Source organism: Zootoca vivipara, chromosome 16 (genome assembly GCF_963506605.1).
Source record: "Zootoca vivipara chromosome 16, rZooViv1.1, whole genome shotgun sequence".
NCBI lineage: Eukaryota > Metazoa > Chordata > Lepidosauria > Squamata > Lacertidae > Zootoca > Zootoca vivipara.
Genome location: NC_083291.1, coordinates 27,591,792 through 27,617,713, shown reverse-complemented (window position 1 = coordinate 27,617,713; position 25,922 = coordinate 27,591,792). Strand labels below are relative to the sequence as shown.

Genomic DNA, 25,922 nt, shown 5'->3' with positions numbered 1-25,922 from the left:
CTCAAGGATCTTTAACTCCCCCCGCCCCTGCAAAAAGTTCACTAACACACACAAAGAGGGAAGACTTTTGAAAGAGTGGATCTACAGTCGTACCTTGATTGTCAAACGCCTTGGTACTTGGACGTTTTGGCTCCCGAACGCAGCAAACCCGGAAGTGAGTGTTCCGGTTTGCGAACGTTTTTTGGAAGCCGAATGTCCGACGCGGCTTCCGACTGGCTGCAGGAAGCTGCTGCAGCCAACAGGAAGCCGTGCCTTGGTTTTCTAATCGTTCTGGGAGTCGAATCAGACAGGTCCCACTACCCTTCTGAGAAAAACCCCACCCCACCCTCCCACTCTATATAAGGGTCTGGTGACTTCTGTTTCAGTGTATCTAAAGAAGTGTGCATGCACACAAAAGCTTATACCCAGAACAAACTTAGTTGGTCTCTAAGGTTCTACTGGACATTATTTTTTTTTAATTGTATTCTCATACAGTCATTCTCATGTTTGTAACAAAGGTAGCAATCTAAACGTTGAAAAAAGTAACATAAGAATTGACCTACCAAATAATACAGTGTAATGTGCTGGGGGCTGGCTTATAAATGTTTCCCACACTAACTTTATGGTAGACTTGCAAAAAATCATGAGAGGCACCGGTAACTAGATTGTTAGTAAAGAAGCCCACAAACTTAGTTTAGGCATACTTGGAAGGAAAAAAACTAGGAGACGGAACAAGTTAAAGAGTGGGGGAAGATTTTCTCTTGGCGTACAACTTTAAGGAGTCTACTGCGCAAACCAGAAGCTAAGCTTTTAGAGGACATGTGCCTTATAACAGAAGCCATGATAAGCTGCTTCATGGCTATTGGGTGCTTTTCTCCCCCCAGCCCCCAGTGTACTGCAGATCATGCTCTCTTCAACAATCTTTTGAAAGTGAGGACTTAAGATGATTTAAGTACCACATATGTCAAACATGTCATGTTAAGCATTCCTCTTTGTTCCATATACTAGCTGCTGCCTGTGGGCTTCTCAGAACTACACACCAACTAAAACCATATTCACTTCAGTTTTACCAAGGTAGTGTGGCTAAAGCTCTTTCTGTTAGAGAAAATGCTTCAAGCCTTTCACAGATTCAGTCAGTTTCCAAGCTTTTTTCCTGTTTCAAAAGCAATCCCCTCAGATTTCTTTTAAATCAGGCAGAAGGAAAGCTCCTCACCCCTGGTTTGCTGTATGCAGCTGCTTACATACAGAAACAGAAGCAAACATTCAGTAGTGCCTGAAGCTACCTACCCTAGTATCATATTCAAGAACAAATGGGGGGAAGTCAATTTGTTCGGGTGGAATGGCTGCGAACAACTGTTGGAGGCTTTCCACGTGATGGATTTTGTCCTTTAGTCCCGAGACCGTAAAGGTTGTGAAAAACCATGTAGAAACCTAATAGACAAGAATGGGAAATAAATGTTACCAGAATGGGAAATAAATGTTACCAGAAAAACTGCCAATAACTGTCCAGAGTCTCAATCCTAACAATCTAGCAATTCCTTCACCATTTCAGCAGACAAAGGTAAAAGTGCATGCACAATTCAGATTGCTAGTTTAGCAATGTTAATATAGCATTATCTGGGGATGCAGGGGGCGCTGTGGGTTAAACTACAGAGCCTAGGGCTTGCTGATCAGAAGGTCGGCAATTCGAATCCCCGCAACGGGGTGAGCTCCCGTTGCTCGGTCCCAGCTCCTGCCAACCTGGCAGTTCGAAAGCACGTCAAAGTGGAAGTAGATAAATAGGTACCGCTACAGCGGGAAGGTAAACGGCATTTCCGTGTGCTGCTCTGGTTCGCCAGAAGCGGCTTTGTCATGCTGGCCACATGACCTGGAAGCTGTACGCCGGCTCCCTTGGTCAATAATGCGAGATGAGCGCCGCAACCCCAGAGTCGGTCACGACTGGACCTAATGGTCAGGGGTCCCTTTACCTTTACGTCTACATTTGTTGTTGTTGGTAGTACCGTGTTTCCCACATTTTAAGACACCGTCTTATATTTATTTTACCCAAGAAAATAAGCCTATGGCTTATTTTCGGGGGGGTGTCTTTTTAATTTTTTTTTAACTGTAATTACGGCAGCCAGCGTTGCTGCTGCTGGGTTCCGGAGGCAGCCTGCAGGGTCGGTGCCCAGCTGCGCCGGTGCTGGACACTGGAGAGAGCAGGAGACTGAGCAGCCACTGCGGCATCGCGCTGCCAGAGACTCGCAGCCACTGAGGAGCTTGCGGCGCCGGGGCTTGCGGGCGGCTCTCGCCTTTCCGCCCTTTCTCCTGCTCCCGGGGGAGACGTGGCTTCTATTCCCCATTGCCAAGGAAACAGCCCGGGGGAGAGACGCCAGAGCTGAGGCGCCCCCCGCCCGCGGATCCCACGTGCCGCCGAAAACGGCAATGCTTAGGGCCCCCCACTCCTCGCCCGAAGTGGAGTAAGGCCCCCCGAGCGGTCCAGGGCTTGCTTCCGAATGCGCAGGGACAGGACTGCGCTGTTAAACTCTTTGCAAACTCCTTGCCCAAAAGAAAGCTGTCCTGCAGAGTGCCGGATCGAGGAGCCGGTCTGCAGAGTCAGCGCCCAGCAGCGCGGCGCTGGATTGAGGAGGCGGTGCTTCGTGCGGAGCTGCTGGGCGCCGACCCGGCAGGCCGCTTCCTCGATCTGGCGGCCTCCCGGGTTGGCGCCCAGCAGCGCCGCGCGGAGCACCGCCGGTCTGTAGAGTCAGCGCCCAGCAGCACGGCGCTGGATTGAGGAGGCGGTGCTTCGTGCGGAGCTGCTGGGCGCCGACCCGGCAGGCCGCTTCCTCGATCCGGTGCTCCGCACGGCGCTGCTGGGCGCCCACCCGGGAGGCCGCCGGATCGAGGAAGCGGCCTGCCGGGTCGGCGCCCAGCAGCTCCGCACGAAGCACCGCCTCCTCAATCCAGCGCCGCGCTGCTGGGCGCTGACTCTGCAGACCGGCTCCTCGATCCGGCACTCTGCAGGACAGCTTTCTTTTGGGCAAGGAGTTTGCAAAGAGTTTAACAGCGCAGTCCTGTCCCTGCGCATTCGGAAGCAAGCCCTGGACCGCTCGGGGGGCCTTACTCCACTTCGGGCGAGGAGTGGGGGGCCCTAAGCATTGCCGTTTTCGGCGGCACGTGGGATCCGCGGGCGGGGGGCGCCTCAGCTCTGGCGTCTCTCCCCCGGGCTGTTTCCTTGGCAATGGGGAATAGAAGCCACGTCTCCCCCGGGAGCAGGAGAAAGGGCGGCAAGGCGAGAGCCGCCTGCAAGCCCCGGCGCCGCAAGCTCCTCAGTGGCTGCGAGTCTCTGGCAGCGCAATGCCACAGTGGCTGCTCAGTCTCCTCTCTCCCATGCCCAGCGCTGCTGGGAGCCGACCCTGCAGGCATGGCTTATTTTCGGGGTATGTCTTATATTTTACAAAGGCTTTAAAATCCTGCCATGGCTTATATTATGACTCCGTCTTAAAAAGGGGGAAACACGGTAGTAGTAGTAGTAATAATTACTCAGCCTTCACCCTAAGGGCAGGTATCTAAATGGCTTGGATGAGAAGCTTGAAAGAGCTAACCAATCCAAATGACAGTGGTCCTGATTCCTATCTTGCTATGTAATTAGTCAGCTCATGTTATAGAAGAAGCATGCAAAGGATTTGTACAAACTGATTATGCCCCATATTTTGGGATCCCACACATTCACTACAACCCAAAACGTACAATTTCCCCATTGAGTAGGGCATACTTCACCTTTGAGCGAAATGTTGGATGGACAAAGTACAGGGCCTTCAGATTTTTTTTGTACCTAGGTTAACAACAAGAGCAGTAAGCGCCTCAAGTTTTAAATGAACATTTGCAGAAATCAAACAAGTTCTTAGCAATCTGCTCCATGTAAAAAAGGGCACTTGTTTCAAGCCTCAACTTATTAATGTATGTGCAGCACTGGCCTGGATTGTTTCTGTGGTAAAGCTCTACAGAGACATTGAGTAGTCTCATGACAGCTGACATGCCTTTTGCATAAAGCCAAGGAAGTTTATTCTAGCAACCCAAAGGTGCTGTGTCGCATGAGTGACTGGGCACATTCTGAAACTAAGCCTCCTGTACTCACTGAACACACTGTGTCTCCAAGCCCACTCCCCTTTAAAAGTTTCTTTATGATGCTTTTTGATCCAAAAGGGAAGTAAGGAGAAAGGCTTCAGGGCAAGCCGAGTTATACTTACTTGGCATCAACAATGTCAGAGAGTTTTTTTAGGAAATCGGAATCTAGGTGATTGTAGATATTAGTGAGTGTGTGGAAATACACAATGACATATTCCTTCATTACAATGTGGTCCATTACATGAATGAAGTACAAGAGTGCCTGGAGAAAGAGAAAAGTCACAAATGTCAGATTTCAAAAGAGGACTGCAGCACCCATCCTTGCATGAGTAATACGGCTAAAAGCAGAGCAACCTTTAGGGGGATCGAGGAAAAAGTTATTTCAAACTTTTTGAATGTGCAGTGCTTACATATGGGAACAGATTCTCTCAAGAAATAAAAAAGTGAATGCTTCACAATAAATTCTCCCCCAAGAAAAGATGCCATTCCTTTCTCACCCAAAACAAGTGCTGAGCTCACAAATCCTGTTATCATGAACAAAGTGGTAGGCTTGAACCAGAAGCTGGCTCCAATCCCCCCTTATTTATTTATTGAATTTATATACTGCCCTATACCCGGAGGTCTCAGGGTGGTTCACAGAAAAGATCATAATATACAGAAAAAATAACAATAACCCAATAACCCCCTCCCCCCAAAACAGCCACATTTTAAAAGGGTATAGGATGTTGATCAGGTCAACCAAAGGTCTGGTTAAAAAGGAACGTTTTGCCTGACACCTAAAAGTGTATAATGAAGGTGCCTGACAAACTCCCCTGGGAGAGCATTCCACAGATGGGGGGGGCACTGCAGCGAAGGCCTATTCTCGTATTGCCACCCTCCGGACCTCTCAAGGAGGAGGCACACGAAGAAGGGACTCAGAAGATGATCTCAGGGTCCGGGTAGGTTCATATGGAAAGAGGCAGTCCTTGAGGTATTGTGGTCGTGAGCTGTTTAAGGCTTTATTGGTCAAAATCAGCACTTTGAATTGGGTCCAGAAACTAATTGGTAGCCAGTGCAGTCGGACCAGGATTGGTGTAATATGCCCAAACCGTCTTGCTCTGGTGAGCAACCTGGGTGCTAAATTCTGCACTAGCTGAAGTTTCCGAACAGTCTTCAGAGGCAGCCCTACGTATAACGCAGGCCTTACTCATGAAGTCTACTGGCCGGTCACTACCTGTGAAGAGATGTTGTGAATATGCCTATTTATGTCTGCAAAAAAAATCTGTCAATATACTAATGACAGTCAATTACCATCTATTACCCTTTCCCATCTAACTTAGGTGAAGTAGTGGAAATACTGGTGGAATTGTACTCCCAAGTAAAGACCAGGTCCACAGTTGGAGATGCTGTTAGCCTGCCTTATCGGATATGTTGATATGTTTTGAATTGAAATGAATTGTCATGTGCTCTGGAAATCCTCTTAGGGGTGAAGAGCAGGATATAAATGTACAAAAGAATAAATAAATCTGTATCCAAACAGAAATTTACTATTTAATCCCCAATAATTTTTATGTTTGTTAGGATCTTACCTTCTCCATGTCTATTAGAGTTACAGGAATATTCCTTCCAACCACTGCCATTACTGTACGACCACAGTTATCGACACCTACAAATAGAATATGAACATCAGAAACTTTTAAAGGTTAATTTTAAAGCCCCCCACTTCTGTGAGCAGAAATAAAGCTCATCTTAAAATCTGGTAATTCATAAACACATGGTTTTAGCAATGAGGGAGCAATACTATTAAATTAAATATTAGCTTTCACTTCATAGGGCACTGTTTCAAGGGCCACAGTTGTCTGGGACTGTATAGGTCATGCTCCTTGTTTTAAGCCCTTTTCAGGTCTATGACCATCCTCTACTGAAGGACTTATGACTTTCTTGCATTACTTTTGCCAGTCTTTGACTAAGTCAATTTACTTATGTGTACAAAATCAAAAATAATTTTCAAAGGCTGGACTCTCCTGTAAAGTGTAGCATTAAGACATGGAGGACTTCCTTTTATCACAGTATATCTTCATTACAATATATTCAATGAGGAAGAGTTAAGGGGCAATTAGAATTTGCGACCTTGAACTCACCAGTTTGGTATAAAGCTTTAAGGGACGCAATATCAGACAGGTCTTCCGCTCTTGCTCGACAAAGCCAGCGATTGTAACTGGAAGGCAGCCACATAAGGTTTCAGAACTTAGACTGATCTGGTTGTTCATGTTTGGCAATCAAAGAGCACCTCCACAGACATATTATTAGACAAATACAGCAAACAAATGTGCCACACTTCTCACATGATCTTATACTCTGTCATAATCCAAAAGGAAAACGCAAATGGAGCAGTGTGGGATTAAGTTGGAAATAATTGAACAAAAATAAGCAGCTGAGCTGCCATCCTTCCATTAAAAAGCACAGAAGCTATGTCTAAAGCCCCCAGCACAAGAGGAAGCATTCCCCACAATGCATAGTGTAGCAGCTCCAAGGCATACAGCACTGAAGTTCAAAACACAATGAATCACCAATAGGAACAGTCATCTGCAATAACTTCTTACTTTCTCTGATGCTGCTTTTGTAGTGCTGCCTCTGAGAGCTGCCCTTGAAGGATAAGACGCCTCTGTTTATCAACATCTCCCTCCATGCGGGCAAAAGCATGGGAACCAATAAATGAAAAGTCTGCTTCCAGGCCTTCCTCATCAGAATTATCTGCAAAAGATGAGCAAGAACAATGAAGTAGCTGTTCAAAGTAGAGCCACAATACAAGTCCAGTCCAGGAAAACAATGAGACTTATGGACGGGAGATAGAGATTATATTGCATTGCATTATGAGTTCATCAGTATCTTGTTCTGCAAAGCAAGCAGAGTGGATGAAGTGTGGCACTCAGAGTTCACCATATGGCAAGAATCAAGTATGTCAGCTAGGCGTAATTGTTCAGAGCCAAAACAGAACACTGAACATGTGAGTGCATTTTCTGGGAGATAGGAGGCATCCTGTGAAGTCTTAGCCAAGCCTTAATTACAGAACTTGCATGTATATATTAAGAAAGCATAGGGAGCCCCGCACTACCTTCTGAACCCTGACATTTGGATAGGACTGGAACCATCATGACCCTGTGCTCCTAACCCAGAGATGGTCAAATCCCTGATCATCCACCAAAACAATCAGGGCAGTTTCTGCTCCAAAGCCAGATTGGGATGGATATAAATAACCTCTGCCAGGAGGTTGATGAGCCACCACCTAAGCCTGGACCAGACTTAATAATGGTATATTAACAGACAGAATTTCCAGCCATGGAAATCTGAAGCTACTGTCATGGAAGAAGCAAGACTGCTCTTGTAAGACTTCATGGATAGCCTTTCATACAAAGGTTTGTGGTGGTTTTTACTCACAAGCTTTCCAAGCTGCATGAATAGATCTCTGCCATAGATGTCTATTTCTCATTGCTTTTTAAAATCCACCTTCTGGTTTTCGTGGTGTTTTTTAAAAAACCATTTTTAGTTGTTTCATTATTGTTTTGTACTTCACCTTGATATGCATTTGTGTGCATGCCTAAGGTGATGTATAGGAACAACAAATGATATATGTTCTGAGACTGCCCTCTTCCTGCTCTTCAGTGGTAACTGGCTGGAGTCAGGCATATGGATCTTGATGGCGGAGAAGATATGAAGATCAACAGGAGGTCAGTCAAGCCCTGCATCTAAAGCTAAAGTCTCCCACCAAAAATCTAGCTTTCTTGGCAAACATGAGAGGAAAACCAGATGAAGACTCTGCCTACAGCAGTGAGGAGAGGAAATTCAGGCAAGTTGTGCCTCTGAACACTGATGGAAGGAGTCACTTTTCATGAGATGCCCTCCTCTGACAAGGAATGACTGGGTCTGCTTTCATGGGGAAATAATAAAATACCGTATTTCCAGGGGGTTTCCCCTCCACGGAAGATCTGAAAGCTTTAAGTGTGCTTTAAACTTACATAGATCCAGAGCCACAGAAGATTTGCTCCCAGACATGAGAAGCCAAAACACGAGTCAAAGGGCAGGAGCTAATCCTATCTTATATCAGCTTCACAGACAATTCGCTTGACTTGTTCTTACCCTTTCCAGCTACAAATGGAAAAGCAGTTATAGTCTGAATACCTATCTCTCCCAATGCCTTGAGGATAACTACATTAGCTCTGTAGATAATGTTTATCCTAACTCTGCAGAAGACTCTCTGGACATAATCTGCATACTCACCCTCAGAAACACCTGGCTTTTCACTAATTCTGATCTGACGCTCTGGCACGACTGGCTCCCCTTCAGCATTGCCAATATCAACAGGAAGGAACGGAAAGGACTTTTTCTCCTCTTCTAGAGACCTTGGGAAATACAGAGGCAGCAACTTCTGATAAGTATCCTGGAGAAAGGAAAAAGTTTGAGAATGCTTTTTAGAGCTCCACTTTTCAAGGCAGGTTGAAAACAGGTCACAAAGACCATTAAATGCCACCAGGTATTCTTTTGCATGGTGAATCATGATAGCACCAAACTGACTGGTTAGTCAAGATCTACACTTCTCCCATAGGTGGAACAAAGTTGCAATGCATTTAGCAGCCCCCATAATTTTTCTTTCAACTTCTGACATGTGCCAAAAGGTTAGGATGCAGAGAATAAATTTTAATACAAGTTTGATACAATAACTCTACAGTCGTACCTTGGATCCCGAACGTCTTGGTACTCGTATGTTTTGGCTCCTGAACGCCACAAACCCGGAAGTGAGTGTTCCGGTTTGTGAATTTTTTTGGAACTCGACATAGCTGCCAAGTTATCCCTTTTTTAAAGGGATTTTCCCTTATGCTCAATAGGCTTCCTCGTGAGAAAAGGGAAAACTTGGCAGCTATGGAACTCGATTGTCCGACGCGGCTTCCATTGAGTGCAAGAAGTTCCTGCAGCCAATCGGAAGCCACGCCTTGGCTTTCGAACGTTTTCGGAAGTCAAACGGACTTTCGGAATGGATTCCGTTCGAGAACCAAGGTACGACTGTATTCACTTATATCCATCCTATGCTTATCCCTTAATGCTAGGGATGGGGAACTTGTGGATTTGATGTGTCGTGGAGTCCAATAGATGGTTCTCTACAAGCCTTCCATCCTTTTCTTATGTATCAACATTTTTGCGCAGGGCAGGTACCAGAATTCTGCTTCCAGTGTGCAGCAGAACACTTACTGTGGCAAGCAAAGAAAGTCCCACCCAGCTATGAACAGCTGTGTTCTGTTTTGGTTGCTCAGAAGGGATCATCTTCAACCCTTAACTCTTCCCCAAAGTGCTTTGGAAGCACTTGTGGACCATAAGCCTCCCATCTCCCTTTCTAGCTTCAAGCTGAAGTGCAGAGCCCAGGTTTGTGTCTCTGCTTCCAAGGAACATAGAGCACCTCACAAGCACAGAATCAAAGGAAGCTCCCGCTGCCATCTCCACCTCTGAGCTGGAGAGGGGTGTGTGAGTTTGTTGGCTTGGTTCCACCCTTTTGGGGCACTGGGAATGTGCCTTTAAGTGCAGAGCCAAATCAAAACCCCAGCTCTCCCGTCCAGCTCCAGCACTAAAGCTGTGGCAGTGAGTATGGGATTGCCCCAAACTTCATGCTGCAATTCAGAAAAGTGGCCTTGGGGAAGGAAATGGGTCCTAGGAGCCACCACAGGATAACTTTCAATATTAGTACTTTGCACACATAAATTGCACTTTTGGTTTATAGATGAGATGGACTGGAGGCTATTTAGAAAAACTGAGAAATGGCAACTTGGGAGTATATTTGTCTGAAGGAATAAGAAGGTATTGAAACCAAGTTTATTGTGTACTTTTGGATGAGAAGTTAATTGAATCACTGGAGTGGAGAGCAGTAAAAAGATCAAGGCATGAGGGTTTTGGGACTCGGTTAGCTCAGCAGCACAGCAATGCCTACAGACATAAACAGAGTACTTTACATACCTCTTCAAGTTCAGACACTGCAAACACCACTTTTTCAAGGGTTTCCCCGTGAACCTCTAAAAATCGCCGGACGGTTCCTGCAATGGGGGGTGGATGGAAGGAAGAGGGAGAAATCAACACACAGAGTCAGCAAAACGAGAAGAAACAGGCACCCATGTTGATGTAAAATATAGGGCTACCTTTTTCTATGCCATTCTTTAATGTTATTAATTGATCTAATTTAATTTAATTAGTTATTTTGCCCATTCTTGTTGACCACATGTACTGTGGTGGTGTTTGGGGTTCCGGGCAATAGTATCTTTGGGTTTGAGATTTCGTTTTCTCAGTCTCAATTAATGCCTTTCCCAGAAGAATGCTGTACCGTGTTTCTCATATTATAAGACATGTCTTATATTAATTTTTTCCTCAAAAAAACACGACATGGCTTATTTTCAAGGGAAGTCTTATTTTTTAATAAAGTGCACGCGGGCGCTGTTTGCCGGGCTTGTCAAGCCCAGCAAACAGCGCCCGCCGATCTTCGGTGACAGGCGGGGGTGGGCGGAGAGCGGAGAACGATCTCCGCTTCCCCCCCCCACCTGTCACACAGCACAGGTCTGAAGATTGGCGGGCGCTGTTTGCCGGGCTTGTCAAGCCCAGCAAGGAGCGCCCGCCGATCTTCGGTGACAGGCGGGGGTGGGGGGAGAGCAGAGAACGATCTCCGCTTCCCCCCCACCCCCGCCTGTCACACAGCACAGGTCCGAAGATCGGAGGGCGCTGTTTGCCGGGCTTGTCAAGCCCAGCAAGGAGCGCCCGCCGATCTTCGGTGACAGGCGGGGGTGGGGGGAGAGCGGAGAATGATCTCCGCTTCTCCCCCACCCCCGCCTGTCACACAGCACAGGTCCGAAGATCGGCAGGCGCTGTTTGCCGGGCTTGTCAAGCCCAGCAAACAGCGCCCGCCGATCTTCGGTGACAGGCGGGGGTGGGGGGAGAGCAGAGAACGATCTCCGCTTCCCCCCACCCCCGCCTGTCACACAGCACAGGTCCGAAGATCGGAGGGCGCTGTTTGCCGGGCTTGTCAAGCCCAGCAAGGAGCGCCCGCCAATCTTCGGTGACAGGCGGGGGTGGGGGGAGAGCAGAGAACGGTCTCCGCTTCCCCCCACCCCCGCCTGTCACACAGCACAGGTCCGAAGATCGGAGGGCGCTGTTTGCCGGGCTTGTCAAGCCCAGCAAGGAGCGCCCGCCAATCTTCGGTGACAGGCGGGGGTGGGGGGAGAGCGGAGAATGATCTCCGCTTCTCCCCCACCCCCGCCTGTCACACAGCACAGGTCCGAAGATCGGCGGGCGCTGTTTGCCGGGCTTGTCAAGCCCAGCAAACAGCGCCCGCCAATCTTCGGTGACAGGCGGGGGTGGGGGGAGAGCGGAGAACGATCTCCGCTTTTCCCCCCACCCCGCCCGTCACACAGCACAGGGCCGAAGATCGGCGGGCGCTGTTTGCCGGGCTTGTCAAGCCCAGCAAACAGCGCCCGCCGATCTTCGGTGACAGGCGGGGGTGGGGGGAGAGCGGAGAACGATCTCCGCTTCCCCCCCACCCCCGCCCGTCACACAGCACGGGGCCGAAGATCGGCGGGCGCTGTTTGCCGGGCTTGTCAAGCCCAGCAAGGAGCGCCCGCCGATCTTCGGTGACAGGCGGGGGTGGGGGGAGAGCGGAGAACGATCTCCGCTTCCCCCCCCACCCCCGCCTGTCACACAGCACAGGTCCGAAGATCGGCGGGCGCTGTTTGCCGGGCTTGTCAAGCCCAGCAAGGAGCGCCCGCCGATCTTCGTTGACAGGCGGGGGTGGGGGGAGAGCGGAGAACGATCTCCGCTTCCCCCCCACCCCCGCCTGTCACACAGCACAGGTCCGAAGATCGGCGGGCGCTGTTTGCCGGGCTTGACAAGCCCAGCAAGGAGCGCCCGCCGATCTTCGGCTCTGTCCCCCGATGCGCTACGGCTCGGGGAAGCAGGCAGGGAGCTCCTGCTGGGTCCCGCGCCTTCGCCTCTTGCTCGGTCGGGGCTTTGCGATAGTGCTTATTTTCGGGGTATGTCTTATTTTTCACCAACCCTTTGAAATCCTGTCATGGCTTATTTTTTGGGGATGCCTTAAAATATGAGAAACACGGTACATAGGGAAACAAGTACCTACAGCCCTTAGTGCAACTTTCGTGAAAGTCCTTTACGACTCCTTCATTTTACTTCACCAGAAGGGCTGTTGTAAAATGTTAGAATCGTTTTCTCTAATTGAAAAGACAGTTGCACTTTTCACTGTAAAGACAGCCGGTTGCAACTTAGTGTAAGGGAAGTGGAGCAGGGGATTGGAGAGGGGTTTTTGCAGTCAGAAGATTGCAATATAGTCCCCACTTCAGTAATTATGTTTTGAATTGGGCTGTAGGGAGTTCAACCACCCACTACCATCTTTCTCAACCTACTTCAACGTAGCACCACATCAAGACAGCTGTGCCGCCAACTGCAAATAAAGGAAGACTGCATTCCTAGCAACAAAAAGGGGAAGTCACCTACCTCACTGTTTTACTAGTTCCTCAAATTTTAACTTGCATAGTCTTATAGTTTCTACATTACGACAACTTAAGTGAAAGCTTTGCAACACTGAAGACCTAAGGTGGCTTAGATTAACATATATATTTTCCTATGAACCCTTTGCCACAACCCTCAAGTCCCAATATTCAACTGTAACTAAGCCCAAGTATATATAACCAAAATAATCACATTCTTAGCAAAGCAAAATGCATGTAAACGAAGCTGTACATCCAGCAAAGATCCTTTCAAGGCTACTTACGCAATGCTATGTGGGTAGCATCCACTAAAGGGTAACCTCGTTTCACCGTGTTTATCACACAGAATCCGACTGAGGACATTGCTTGCTCCCTGCAGCCAGAAGAATAATTAAAAGTGTAAGCATCACAAACACATCAATGCAACTGATGTCATAGCATAGCAGGATCATGTCAGCTTATTCTGTATGAATAGGCTGCATTTGTTGTAGTGGTACAACAGTGGTGATTAAAATTACCAGAGCAACACCAAATTTAGAATCAAATAGTAAAAAGGATTCACAGAGATGGCTTAATCCATAATACCGTGTTTCTCATATTATAAGTCATGTCTTATATTAATTTTTTCTTCAAAAAAACACGACATGGCTTATTTTTGAGGGATGTCTTATTTTTTAATAAAGTGCACGCGGGCGCTGTTTGCCGGGCTTGTCAAGCCCAGCAAACAGCGCCCGCCGATCTTCGGTGACAGGCGGGGATGGGCGGAGAGCGGAGAACGATCTCCGCTTCCCCCCCACCCCCGCCTGTCACACAGCACAGGTCGGCGGGCGCTGTTTGCCGGGCTTGTCAAGCCCAGCTAGGAGCGCCCGCCGATCTTCGGTGACAGGCGGGGATGGGGGGAGAGCGGAGAACGATCTCCGCTTCTCCCCCACCCCCGCCTGTCACACAGCACAGGTCGGCGGGCGCTGTTTGCCGGGCTTGTCAAGCCCAGCAAACAGCGCCCGCCGATCTTTGGTGACAGGCGGGGGTGGGGGGAGAGCGGAGCACGATCTCCGCTTCCCCCCCACCCCCGCCTGTCACACAGGACAGGTCCGAAGATCGGCGGGCGCTGTTTGCCGGGCTTGTCAAGCCCAGCAAGGAGCGCCCGCCGATCTTTGGTGACAGGCGGGGGTGGGGGGAGAGCGGAGCACGATCTCCGCTTCCCCCCCACCCCCGCCTGTCACACAGCACAGGTCGGCGGGCGCTGTTTGCCGGGCTTGTCAAGCCCAGCTAGGAGCGCCCGCCGATCTTCGGTGACAGGCGGGGATGGGGGGAGAGCGGAGAACGATCTCCGCTTCTCCCCCACCCCCGCCTGTCACACAGCACAGGTCGGCGGGCGCTGTTTGCCGGGCTTGTCAAGCCCAGCAAACAGCGCCCGCCGATCTTTGGTGACAGGCGGGGGTGGGGGGAGAGCGGAGCACGATCTCCGCTTCCCCCCCACCCCCGCCTGTCACACAGGACAGGTCCGAAGATCGGCGGGCGCTGTTTGCCGGGCTTGTCAAGCCCAGCAAACAGCGCCCGCCGATCTTCGGTGACAGGCGGGGGTGGGGGGAGAGCGGAGAACGATCTCCGCTTCCCCCCCACCCCCGCCTGTCACACAGGACAGGTCCGAAGATCGGCGGGCGCTGTTTGCCGGGCTTGTCAAGCCCAGCAAACAGCGCCCGCCGATCTTCGGTGACAGGCGGGGGTGGGGGGAGAGCGGAGAACGATCTCCGCTTCCCCCCACCCCCCCTGTCACACAGCACAGGTCGGCGGGCGCTGTTTGCCGGGCTTGTCAAGCCCAGCTAGGAGCGCCCGCCGATCTTCGGTGACAGGCGGGGGTGGGGGGAGAGCGGAGAACGATCTCCGCTTCCCCCCCCCGCCTGTCACACAGGACAGGTCCGAAGATCGGCGGGCGCTGTTTGCCGGGCTTGTCAAGCCCAGCAAACAGCGCCCGCCGATCTTTGGTGACAGGCGGGGGTGGGGGGAGAGCGGAGAACGATCTCCGCTTCCCCCCCCCACCCCCCCTGTCACACAGGACAGGTCCGAAGATCGGCGGGCGCTGTTTGCCGGGCTTGTCAAGCCCAGCAAGGAGCGCCCGCCGATCTTCGGCTCTGTCCCCCGATGCGCGACGGCTCGGGGAAGCAGGCAGGGAGCTCCTGCTGGGTCCCGCGCCTTCGCCTCTCGCTCAGTCGGGGCTACACGACATGGCTTATTTTCGGGGTATGTCTTATTTTTCACCAACCCTTAGAAATCCTGTCATGGCTTATTTTTTGGGGATGCCTTAAAATATGAGAAACACGGTAGGTGCCCATGACTAACATGATTATGGATGTTTATACTTTTGCTTCATACTGTGGATAGATTGTGCTCTCCAAAAGCTTTTAAGAGCAGGAAAGGATTCTATTGAAATTTTCCCCAAACCCCCACTGCTCCTAATAGCTGTTATAACAACTCTTGACATAGGAGGTTTACGTGTTTTCAGTATCATTGGATGTTTTATGTTTGCTGGTGACTTCTTAAGACATGGCTTTCATATCATAAGGAGGAGCTATAGTGTAAACTATGCCAAAAGATGTGAAGACTGGATCACATTAAAAAATGAACATGTTGATTACTGGGGATGTGTAGTTGTAAAATAAAAAGTATTACTGGTTATTTCTTAAAATAACCTATAGATTTCAATTTAAAAAAACAGAAACAAAGTAAATTTTCCAAAATTTTAAGATTATGAACTTGGGAGATGACAAATCCAAAATAAACTGAAGGTGGGGAATAATTTAACTTAAGTATTCTGAAGCTTAAGACGTTTGATGTCGTGGCATGAGGACAAAGCATAGTCCTGATATTTGATAAATTCTGTCTAAGTGACAGCATGAAACCAAACAAACAATTTGAAAGGAGTCCAAGAGATTATATGAGGTTTGGGAAAGAAATAAAATGTTGTTAGAGACAAAGACCCCATGGTGGATTTCGCCTGTAGAGGTGTTAACTGTTAAAAAGATAAATAAGGAGGGGAGGAGGGCCACATACGAGGAGATTTTGATGAAATCAGATAGAGGTTGGAAATTAAAACCATATGAAGAAATAAAAGAGGTATTGACCGCATGGTTGCAGTACCACCAAGTAAATGATGTATTGTTAAATGATAGAAAAATAGGTTTTGAAGATAAAAGGTCCAAACTTCAAATAAAATTGTTGGAAGGCAGAGTGAAATTGTTATCGAAAAAGTATAATTTTTTGTTAAGCGTGGTTTACGAAAGATGAAATGACAAAAGATGTGACGATAAAATGGGCAAGAGATTTTGGGTACAATATTGATGCGTGGTTGAAATTGTGGAATCAAACATTGAAATTTACTGCATGTACCGCTCTGAAAGAAAATGTACAGTAATGAAAATGATGTATAGATGTACCTAACACCAGTAAAATCAGCTAAAATGTATAGAATGAGTAGTAAATCATGCTGGAAATGTAAAGATAAAGACGGTGAATTTTATCATATGTGGTGGACATGCGAAAAAGTAAAAAGATTTTGGGAAACGATATATAATGAATTGAAAAAGATGTTTAGGTATATTTCCCCAAAAAACCTGAAGCTTTTCTATTGGGACTAATGGGAGAGGAGATAGCAAAAGGAGACCAGAGACTATTTATGTATGTCACAACCGTGGCAAGGACTTTACCAGCCCCCAAATGGAAACTACAAGAGATACCGACAATTCAGAGTGGCAGACGAAAATGATTGACTATGCAGAGTTAGCAAAGTTGACCTGCGGAATCCGTAACCAGGGAGAGGCAAAGTTCCAAAGTGAATGGAGTAAAATCACGGACTATATAGAGAAGAACTGTAGAAGTTTAAAGACACTTGCAGGACTGAAATAAATCCTACGAACTGATTTAAAATGTGGGTAAAAAAGAACTGCGAGATAAGAGTGAGAAATAAAGCCGAATGACGGGAGGGAGGGAAGTCACAGCTCGGCAGAGCGAAATGAACTGAGATGGGTGAATATAAGATGAATTGTATTTAAAAAAATTGTTTTTGTTTTGTTTTGTTTGTTTGGAAAAAGTTAATAAAAAATTATTCTAAAAAATATATATGAAAGGAGTCCAAGAGAATCATAAATGCCGTTAATCATTCAGAAGAGCACAGTGTTGCAAATTTTACTGTTTCAAAGAGCACCAACAGATTATACAAAGATGATGTAGACCTAGAGCTCACCTAGGTTTACAACTGAGGAGGTTGTAACGTTGAAGGTTACCTCCTGTAAGAGTAGTGGGGGTGCTCTCCGCAAGAAATGGTGCTGATCACTCAAAGCTATACATATTTCAGTCTTTATTTACATATGTACAAAGCAGCAGACATCATTCAGCCATCTGTAATGTCGGACTCAGATCCAGGAAGTAACTTTTGGCGGCTTTTTCTCCAACATAAAAGCTCAGGCGGCCCTACTCTCCGCTTCTGTGTTTTACGTTTCCACTCCTGCCTCTCCCTTGCTGACGGGACCTGCGTAATCTCCCCCTGTGTTCCTGAGCTGGTGGAGCGGTGCTGAGGCTCCTGTTCAGTGTCCTCGAGCCCTTTCACTCCCTGGCTGCTTCCTGCCACCCCCTCCCCTTCTCCTACCACTATTTCCTGTCCTTCTTCTCCCAGCCGTCCCTGCCCAGCCTCCCTCTCCCTCTCTACCCTCAAGGTCTTGCTAGGCAGTGCCCTGACACCTCCCAACATGTAATTTTGCACACAAACTCACAGTCTTAGATGTGAGACACCTAACAAACCAATAGTCTGCACAGGACAAGAAACACAGTGCTTGTGATCTTAAACAATTTTTCAGACATTGGGCAAGACAAAAAAACCACACAGAGCTGCCACCATTCACCACTATCCCACCTCACAAACACAAAATCCACATGAAGACACTGTAGAAGTCTGCAAAACATGTCTGGGGTTACATCAGATAGGAGATGTGTTAAGCAGCTTAGCAATGGAAAAGAGGGTTTAAAGAAAACAATAGAATTTTTTTAGTAAATGATGTCAGTTTGCATCCTTAATCTAATAGTCATTCTCTGAACTGATCCTCAATTGTCATTCCCTCTGTGAATGATTATGTTATTTACATTTATTATGTTATTATAAACACCATCTCCAACTCCTCAAAAGATTCCATCAATGGTGTGTCCGAAAAATTTCACACATCACTTGGGAAGACAGGTGAACCAATATCAGTATACTGGAAGAAGATAAGATCACCAGTGTCGAAGCAATGATTCTTCAACATCAACTTTGTTGGACTGGTCATGTTCTGTGGATGTGTGAGTATCATCTTCCAAAGCAACTACTCTATGCCAAATGTAAAAATGGAAAGCGTAATGCTGGTGGTCAGCAAAAGAGGTTTAAAGACTCTCTCAAGGCAAATCTATATAAAAAAAATGTAGTATAAACACAGACAACTGGGAAAGGTGTCATGGGCTTTGAAGACGCTCGAACTCAGGATGAAAGGGAGAAATGTGCTAAGAGGAAGGCATGCTTGGAAGGCACCCTCACCGTGATCACTGTGGAAGTACGTGTGGATCCCAAATTGGCCTCCACAGTCACTTACAGACTCACTATTATAAGCCTGTTCATGGAAGACAATCTTACTCGGCTACAAGTGATCGCCAAAGAAGAATTTATACTTAACAAGTGCTTTGCTAATAATAACAATAGCAACAACAACAACAACAACGATACTTTTATTTATTTATAACCTGCCCATCTGGCTGGGTTACTCCAGCCACTCTGGGCGGCTTTGAACCCATATAAAAACATAATATCAGGCTTTCCAATACATTCTGTTCCTTGGAATGCCATATAGTGCTTCTCAACATCTACCCCCATTACTAAGCAACTAATACTGGAATGTGGGAATGGAAGAATCTAAAGCACGTGTAAAATATATGTTTGGATGAAGAGAGCCAGGGGATTAGATGTTGACGTATATACTTCACAAGCTATCCAAGATGTTAAGGTATGATAGATAACTTTCAAAACTTGTTTCTTTGCACTAGTTATGCATTCCAAAATTTTATATGCATTGTTGTGCTCTCTCTTTCTCTCTCTCTGTGTGTGTTTGTGTATGTGTGTGTTTCACAAGGTACTTGCCTGTCACAAGCAGACACATGCTTACTTTGCAAGTTGCAGAATGTTGCGATAGCAGCTGTACAGGGAGCTTTCTGCTGCTGTCCGGTATCGACTTTTGTATTTGGGACCCACAGTGTGAATGATGAAACGGGCAGCTAGATTAAATCCTTTTGTCAGCTTTGCTTCTCCTGTCCGGCAGCCTATAGGAAAACAAAACAAAGCAGGATGAGCTAAGTAATATTGAAGCGACTGAAGGATAAGGATTTTAGGCTTAGCACAGAGACCCTCTTTTATGGATGGATTTGGGAACACACAACAGCTCCCAAACCTATGTAAGAGTAAAAAGCAACTTGCACAACTGTGTAGCTGGGTACAGAGAAGTCGCAGTTAGATATAGAGATAAGCCATGGTTTACTGAGAGAACAAGCTGGTGCAAGCCTTGGGTTCACACAACCCTACACTGGTGCAGGTAGAGGGGGAGGCGGAAGTGGAATCTGGAAGCTTTTGCTTCCATTTTTTATTTTTAATTACCTGCAGCTTAGTTTTGTCCAAATCTGACAGACCAACTTTATAAGCAATGGTCTTGAAGCTGACCTATTCTGGTAAATCACAAGAAGTGTTGCAATATTTTATAAAGATCTGCCATGAATGTTTTTCATGATTTATTCATATCATCACCTATTCATTCTTGCATCGCTAATGGTCATTTTAAGGAAATTTATTACCTTGCTTATTTTACGAGGAAGTTCAGCTGTGCAATTTGTAATTTGAAGGGGGAAGAGGGAGGAGGAGAGAGACATACTTTGAATTCAGAAGCTATTCTCTAAATCAGATATTGTTGTAGGGGAAGAGTTTGGTTAACCCTGCAATGCACACACAACAGTCGTTGATGCAGTTTATTTATGATTTACTCATGTTGTTGCTTTCTATATGTAAACGCTTGGAACAGAATTGGGCTGCAAGTTTAATTCTTCCTCAGATATGTATTTTTTTGTAACCAAATTCTCTGTTCAAAAAATCATCACTCCAAATATTTGCTTCCATTACACCGAATTGTGTTTTTATTAAATTAATTAGAAAGCTCTGTAAGAGGGCTGAGAATTAATTTCATATTTGTTGACAGGTGGGATAATTTTATACACAGCAAAGACAGCTCCATCCACCCAAGAAGCAAGCAAATATGCATCAGTGACAAAATTAACTTAATATATCAGATTTAAAGAACAAAGTTAGAGACAATATACCTTTTTGGTCAGCTGGAATAAATGGGTCTGTCACTATAGGGATTATGGGTAATTCCTGGTACAGCATATGATTGTGCAACTTTTTGAATTGCTCGTACTCTTGGTTACTTTGTAGAGTTATATTTATCAGCTTCTAATTTTATTGTATTGTTACTTTTTATCAGCTTTGTAACTGATAAATTGAATTGTTACTATATAAGATGAGTATATGAAAAATTAATTTTAAAATATGCCAAATTTTTGTTTAATTTCTGTCTTACACGTATGTAGCCTGGTCATTATGACAGACACGTTTTAACTTTACAGCATAGTTTGTTCATGGTTTTTATTGTGAAATGAACTTTTAAAACCAAAGTGCAGTCCCCTTTTTGGTTCAAGCTGAATGTTTTGAAGTCAATCAAAAGTATTTACTATACTTACCTTTGAGCTTCTGTAGCTCAGCCCTCAGGTCAGGTCCCGCATGTGTGCAGATACTTTCAGACACTGGGTTCTTGTCGGTGAGAGACTCATTGCTGGTGTTCACGATGGCTGTGCAGTTCAGCAATGCTACATCTCCCCTCCTGAGGAAAAATCACTACCATTCAGCAGGCGGCATGGAAGAAAACAGAAGTACAACACACACACAGGAAGCTCATCAGAGCTGTTACATGATACAATGGAAAAACATAACCTCATTTTCAATACAGTGGAACCTCGGTTTTCGAATGTAATCCGTTCTGGAAGACCGTTCGACTTCTGAAACGTTTGAAAACCAAGGATCAATGGGCGGTTGGCAGAATCCATTGAAAAATGGAGAAACACGCCTTGGAAGCCATTCGACTTCTGAGGCGCGTTCGAAAACGGAAGCAATTGCTTTCGAGTTTCCGACGTTCGGCTTCTGAATTGTTCGGTTTCCGAGATGTTCGAAAACCGAGGTTCCCTTGTGCTTACAAGTTAAGAGTTATGTAACAGTACAAAGGGAAATTACAGAAGAGTTATTTGAACATATATTATCTTGCTCATGGAGTTCAAAGGCTTAATACCAACTCTACACCAAGGATGGGGAATCTGTAGCCTTCCAGATGTTGTTGGGCAGAAACTCCTATCAGGCCTAGCAAGCATGGTGAGTTGTCAGGAATGAAGGAAGTGTAGTCCTAAAACATCTGGAGGGCCATAAGTTCCTCTACCTCTGCTTTGTGCTCATTATTAGTACAGACGATACAGTTAAGAAGATTTAGGGCATTATACATCTATAGAACAGCAGAAATTTATATGCAAGTGATAGCCATGGGACTTCATAGCCGCCACAGAACATTTTTAAGAGGAGGCTTTTGGTACACTTGGTCCAGAATGCAGCAGCAAGGATGTTAACAAGAGCATTTCTATGGGATCCTGTTATACCTATCTTGCAATTTCGCCACTGACTGACAATCTGCTTCTGGGCACAATTCAAAGTACTGGTGATGACCTTTAAAGCCCTTAATGACTTAGACCTGGGGCTGCCTCCTCCTATACCAGGCATCCCCAAACTTCGGCCCTCCAGATGTTTTGGACTACAATTCCCATCTTACCCGACTACTGGTCCTGTTAGCTAGGGATCATGGGAGTTGTAGGCAAAAACATCTGGAGGGCCACAGTTTGGAGATGCCTGTCCTATACCAGTCATCCCACTCCCTAAAATCAAAAGCTGATGCCTTTCTCTGCATCCCACATATGGCAGAGGCACAGTTCATGGCTATGAGAGATACAGCCTTTTTTAGTGGCTGCACCAATATTGTTGAATCCTTGCTCCATGCAGCGCAGATGACTTCTTTTTCTGGTCATCTTTAACCAGCTGTTAAATACATTTTTATTCCGGCAGGTTTATCCATTTATTTTTTAATCTTCTATACGGTCTTTAGGACAATAATCTCACAAAGGGTGTACAATGAAGAAAATACATCAAATGAAAATGGGAAAAGTCCCATTATATTTAAATAATACATGCTGACTACAACCAGCAATGGATAATTGGCTCCAGTATTTGTTAGCACACTTAAAACTCCTAAGGCCATTATAAAAGTATCTCTCTTCAAAGCTCATTAAAAATATATCAGAGGCAGCGCCTGCTTAACTTTTGGGTTGTATTCAAAAAGCCAGGGGGCCACTGCAGAAAAGTCCTGTCTCTTATTCCTGCTAGCCAGATAGATTTAGCTGACAGACATCTCAACAGCACCTTGGACAAAGATTTTAGGATTATGGTATATGGGTATAATTTTTTGCCTAAAGTCATTTTTACCCATTATCACTGCTGTTGTTGCTTTTAAATGGACTTTTAATGTTGTGCTATTTTATTTGTTGTTGTGCATTTTATATATTCACTCCCCCGTGAATATTGGCAAAAATTTAAACCAAAAAATCATTGAGTCACATAATGCCTAAGCATTTTATGTTAACAAATGCAATTATTTCAAAATCATGATGTGCAAGCTTACCATAATATTATTTTTGCACTGATGTCTTTCCTATATGGGAAGGGTGAGCAAGCATCAACTTGAGTCTTTTCTACTGGAATTGGAGAGTTCAACTGATCTGCCACATAAAGATCAGTCCAGCCTTGCAAACCATCAATATCCACAAAATTGGAAGGAGCCCCCAAAGGATCCATGGAAGGGATCGGGAATTAGTTCAGGTTACTTCATAAGCACTCTACACTCCTACTGAAGTCTTGCTGGTATTCTGGACACACCACAATCAAGACACTCGTGCTCTTTGTTAAAAACGGAGATGAAAGTTCCTGTGAAAAAGCACATCAGTAAATCATTGTGCTGTGTGAGCTTGGAAAAAAACAGATGTGTGTGTGTTTTGACAAAAGGTTCCTTCATAATAAATTTGTAAGAACCCGAAGGGCACTTGCTTAGAGAAACACACATTCAGGGATGTGCAGTTTTCCTCCCATATGATGCCATTTCAGGAATACTGTACTATTTACTCCTAGACTAGTCTCCAAGAAGGCATTTAGGTGTTGCTCCCAAAGAAGCAGAAAATGTAGTCCAGAAGCAGGTTTGCCACTTCAGATTGCAGGCAAGAGCCTGCATGATAAAATGCTCCTTCATATGATGTGTTTTATGTACACTTACAACACTTGCATGTCAGGGAAATGGGTTCTGGCCTAGATTTCTCATAATATGCTAGTTTTCTTTGTGTAGATTTACATCTATATACGTTGCAAGGATGTTGCAATGTTTGATTATTTCTCTTTTATCAAAGAGAAACTGCAAATAGTAATGCCAACAGGGCCATGAAATGCAGGAGGGCAATAATAAGGCTACACAGAGCTGGGTCAAGGTTTAAATAATAAGAATAAGAATAATACTCATTCAGAACAAGGGTAACACATTTTCTTCCCCCTTAGGTTCTCTCCATGGCCATGTATGAGGGTAACAAATGCCAGTTGTTTTTGTCCTTGTTTTCATTATATATCATGTTTTTCCATTCTGTATTTTTACACTGAGAACCGGCCCTGACATCTTCAGGTGAAGGGCTGTATACGAATCTGATAAAACAAAATAATAAATAAATTCACCGGGCAAGGCACATCTAGCCCATAAAGGTTTCTGCTCTGGATCAAGAAAAAGCCTTTTCTGCAGGGAGAAGAACTAGAATTTACCCCCCAAACTGGCAGAAATAAGAGACCTGTTATTACCCAGCATGCTGCTTAGTTACACTTGAGAAGTTTCCCTTCCTTTCAGAGGAATGAAAAGACAGGCAAGCGAGGAAATAAGTGGTTATTGGTTTGGTTTGTTCCTGTTCTCATTATGTACTTTGTCTATTTTGTGTAGTTAATGCTGTGGACTGGCCACCCCAAGATCTTCGGGTGAAGGGTGGCATACAAATTTAATAAATAAATAAAACACACTTTGTTTGTTTGCTTATTAAATCTGTCTACTGCCCTTTATCTGTGGATCTCAGGGTAGTTCATAACACGGCCGCAGCCAGGGGGTGCAGCTGCCCCCCCCAAATCAAGGAAACAAATAAAAATACATAATTGACCAATTGGGTTGCAGATAACTCGGTTCTGCCTCAACATAAATCCTACCCCCCCAAATAAATTCTACCTATGCCCATTGCTCCCAGCAACAATTTTTTAAAGCTTGATATTTTAGTATGCTTTTATATACGCTGTAAGCCGCTCAGAGTGGCTGGGGAAACCCAGTTAGATGAGTGGGGAATAAATGAAATAATAATAAGTTGTTGTTGTTGTTGTGAACTGCCCTGAGACTGACAATGAAGGACAGTACAGTATACAAATTTAATAAACGAAACACACTGGGGTGTGTGTGTTATTGGGTTGTTGTTTTTATTTTTATTATATATATTGTAGTTTTTAAGGTGCTCTTTTCTGTGAACCACTCTGAAACCTCCGGGTATAGAGCGGTATATAAATTCAATAAATCATCATCATCATCATCGCCGGATTTACAGTAGGTTTGCTGAGGCCCTAAGCTACTGAAGGTAATGGGGCCCTTTATATTACCAGCTCTCCTTTGTAGCTGGTTTTTTTGTGTTGAATATATGCTATATGGTAATTTGTGGACCTAAAGCCATTTGTGCATGACAAAATATGTATTTTATCAAATGAGCAAACCAGTGATATTTTCGGGAGAAGGGTAGCAGGCGGGACCCATTATTTACATCATAGGAGCCTACACAACACAAAACACTGTTGCTGTACGTAGGTTTTATTTTATTTGCTTTTTATCTTATATTTTGGAAATGCAGTTTTTCCCCTTTAAATTTTTTTTTTGGCCCCACTCGGGCCCTAAACTATAGCTTGTTTAGCTTATACATAATCTGGCACTGAATTGCTGCCCTTCATCTGCAGATCTCAGGGCCGTTCACAACACCAATACGTATAGTAGTAGTAGTAGTAGTAGTAGTACAGTAGTAGTAGTAATAATAATAATAATAATAATAGTAACAACAATAATAATACAAACAACTTCCTCTGTTTACGTTGTGAGCCGCCCTGAGATCTGCGGGTGAAGGGTGGTATGCAAAATTAATAATAAAAAATAAAATAATAATAAAATAATAATAATAAATAAAATTATTATTATTATTATTATTATTATTATTATTATTAATACAAACAACTTTCTCTGTTTATGTTGTGAGCCGCCCTGAGCTCTGCGGATTAAGGGCGGTATGCAAAATTAATAAATAACAACGATGGTGGTGGTGATAATAATGAGTAGTAAAGCGGCGCGAGGCGGGCCCGGCGACGGAAAGGGAACCCGGAAGACCCTCTCGTTGGGTTCCAATCCTGAAGTAACTGAGGGGGTTGAAGCGGCGCCGGCGCGTGAGGGGAGAAGAGGAGCCGTTAGGAAGCCCAGCAGGAGCTGGGAGGCGGTGGGGGGAGGGGACACGACGCGCGGCGGCGCTGACTGACTGACTGAGGGAGGGAGGCGGCCGCGGGGGAACACTCACGGTCGCTGCTGCTGCCACTGCTGCTTCCGCCACCCGTTAAGGCCCGGCACCGCTCGGAGTCCTCCTCTCCCTCACGAGACGGGGGAGACCAGCGCAGCCCTGAACGAAACAAAAGCCTCCTCCTACTCCGCCGTCTTCCGGTGAACGCCCCGATCCTGCCCAAGCGCCACCTAGCCGCTCTTCGCCTCCCGCCTCCAAGCCCTCCTTCGCCCGAGAGGAGGGAGGGAAGGAAGGAAGGTCGCACGCCGCAGGGACAGGGGGAACAAACCGCGCTGAGGCGACCGTCGGCGCTGAATCGAAGGGACACCCCAGGGTCATCTAGTCCGACCCCCTGCATGCAATACGCGGATCTCTCTGCCCAGCGGGGGGGGGGGAGAACCGCCCGGGACGTTTTGTTTTCAAGCAGTGGTGCGAGCTAGAAACCCCTTTTGAAGGAAAGACGGACTTTCAAGAAGGACTTTCTTTTACTCGACCTGAATTCTCCCTCCCGCTCTCCCCCACCTA

The 25,922-nt window shown here is 45.9% G+C and overlaps 1 protein-coding gene across 1 annotated transcript in view; it reads right to left on the bottom strand.

Annotated features, from left to right (window-relative positions):
• GDAP2 (ganglioside induced differentiation associated protein 2) overlaps nt 1-25,907 on the bottom strand; it is a 28,404-nt gene extending 2,497 nt beyond the window's left edge. The window contains exons 1-13 of the mRNA XM_035140768.2: nt 25,419-25,907; nt 22,424-22,725; nt 20,391-20,530; nt 18,773-18,926; nt 12,875-12,963; nt 10,063-10,139; nt 8,341-8,500; nt 6,666-6,816; nt 6,204-6,280; nt 5,652-5,728; nt 4,206-4,345; nt 3,736-3,790; nt 1,267-1,410 (exon numbers count right to left, since the gene is read on the bottom strand). Of these exons, the coding sequence (XP_034996659.1) occupies nt 1,267-1,410; nt 3,736-3,790; nt 4,206-4,345; nt 5,652-5,728; nt 6,204-6,280; nt 6,666-6,816; nt 8,341-8,500; nt 10,063-10,139; nt 12,875-12,963; nt 18,773-18,926; nt 20,391-20,530; nt 22,424-22,596 (1,437 nt within the window). The 5' untranslated portion in view covers nt 22,597-22,725; nt 25,419-25,907. The remainder of the gene's footprint in view (nt 1-1,266; nt 1,411-3,735; nt 3,791-4,205; nt 4,346-5,651; nt 5,729-6,203; nt 6,281-6,665; nt 6,817-8,340; nt 8,501-10,062; nt 10,140-12,874; nt 12,964-18,772; nt 18,927-20,390; nt 20,531-22,423; nt 22,726-25,418) is intronic.
• Nucleotides 25,908-25,922: the final 15 nt, after the last annotated feature.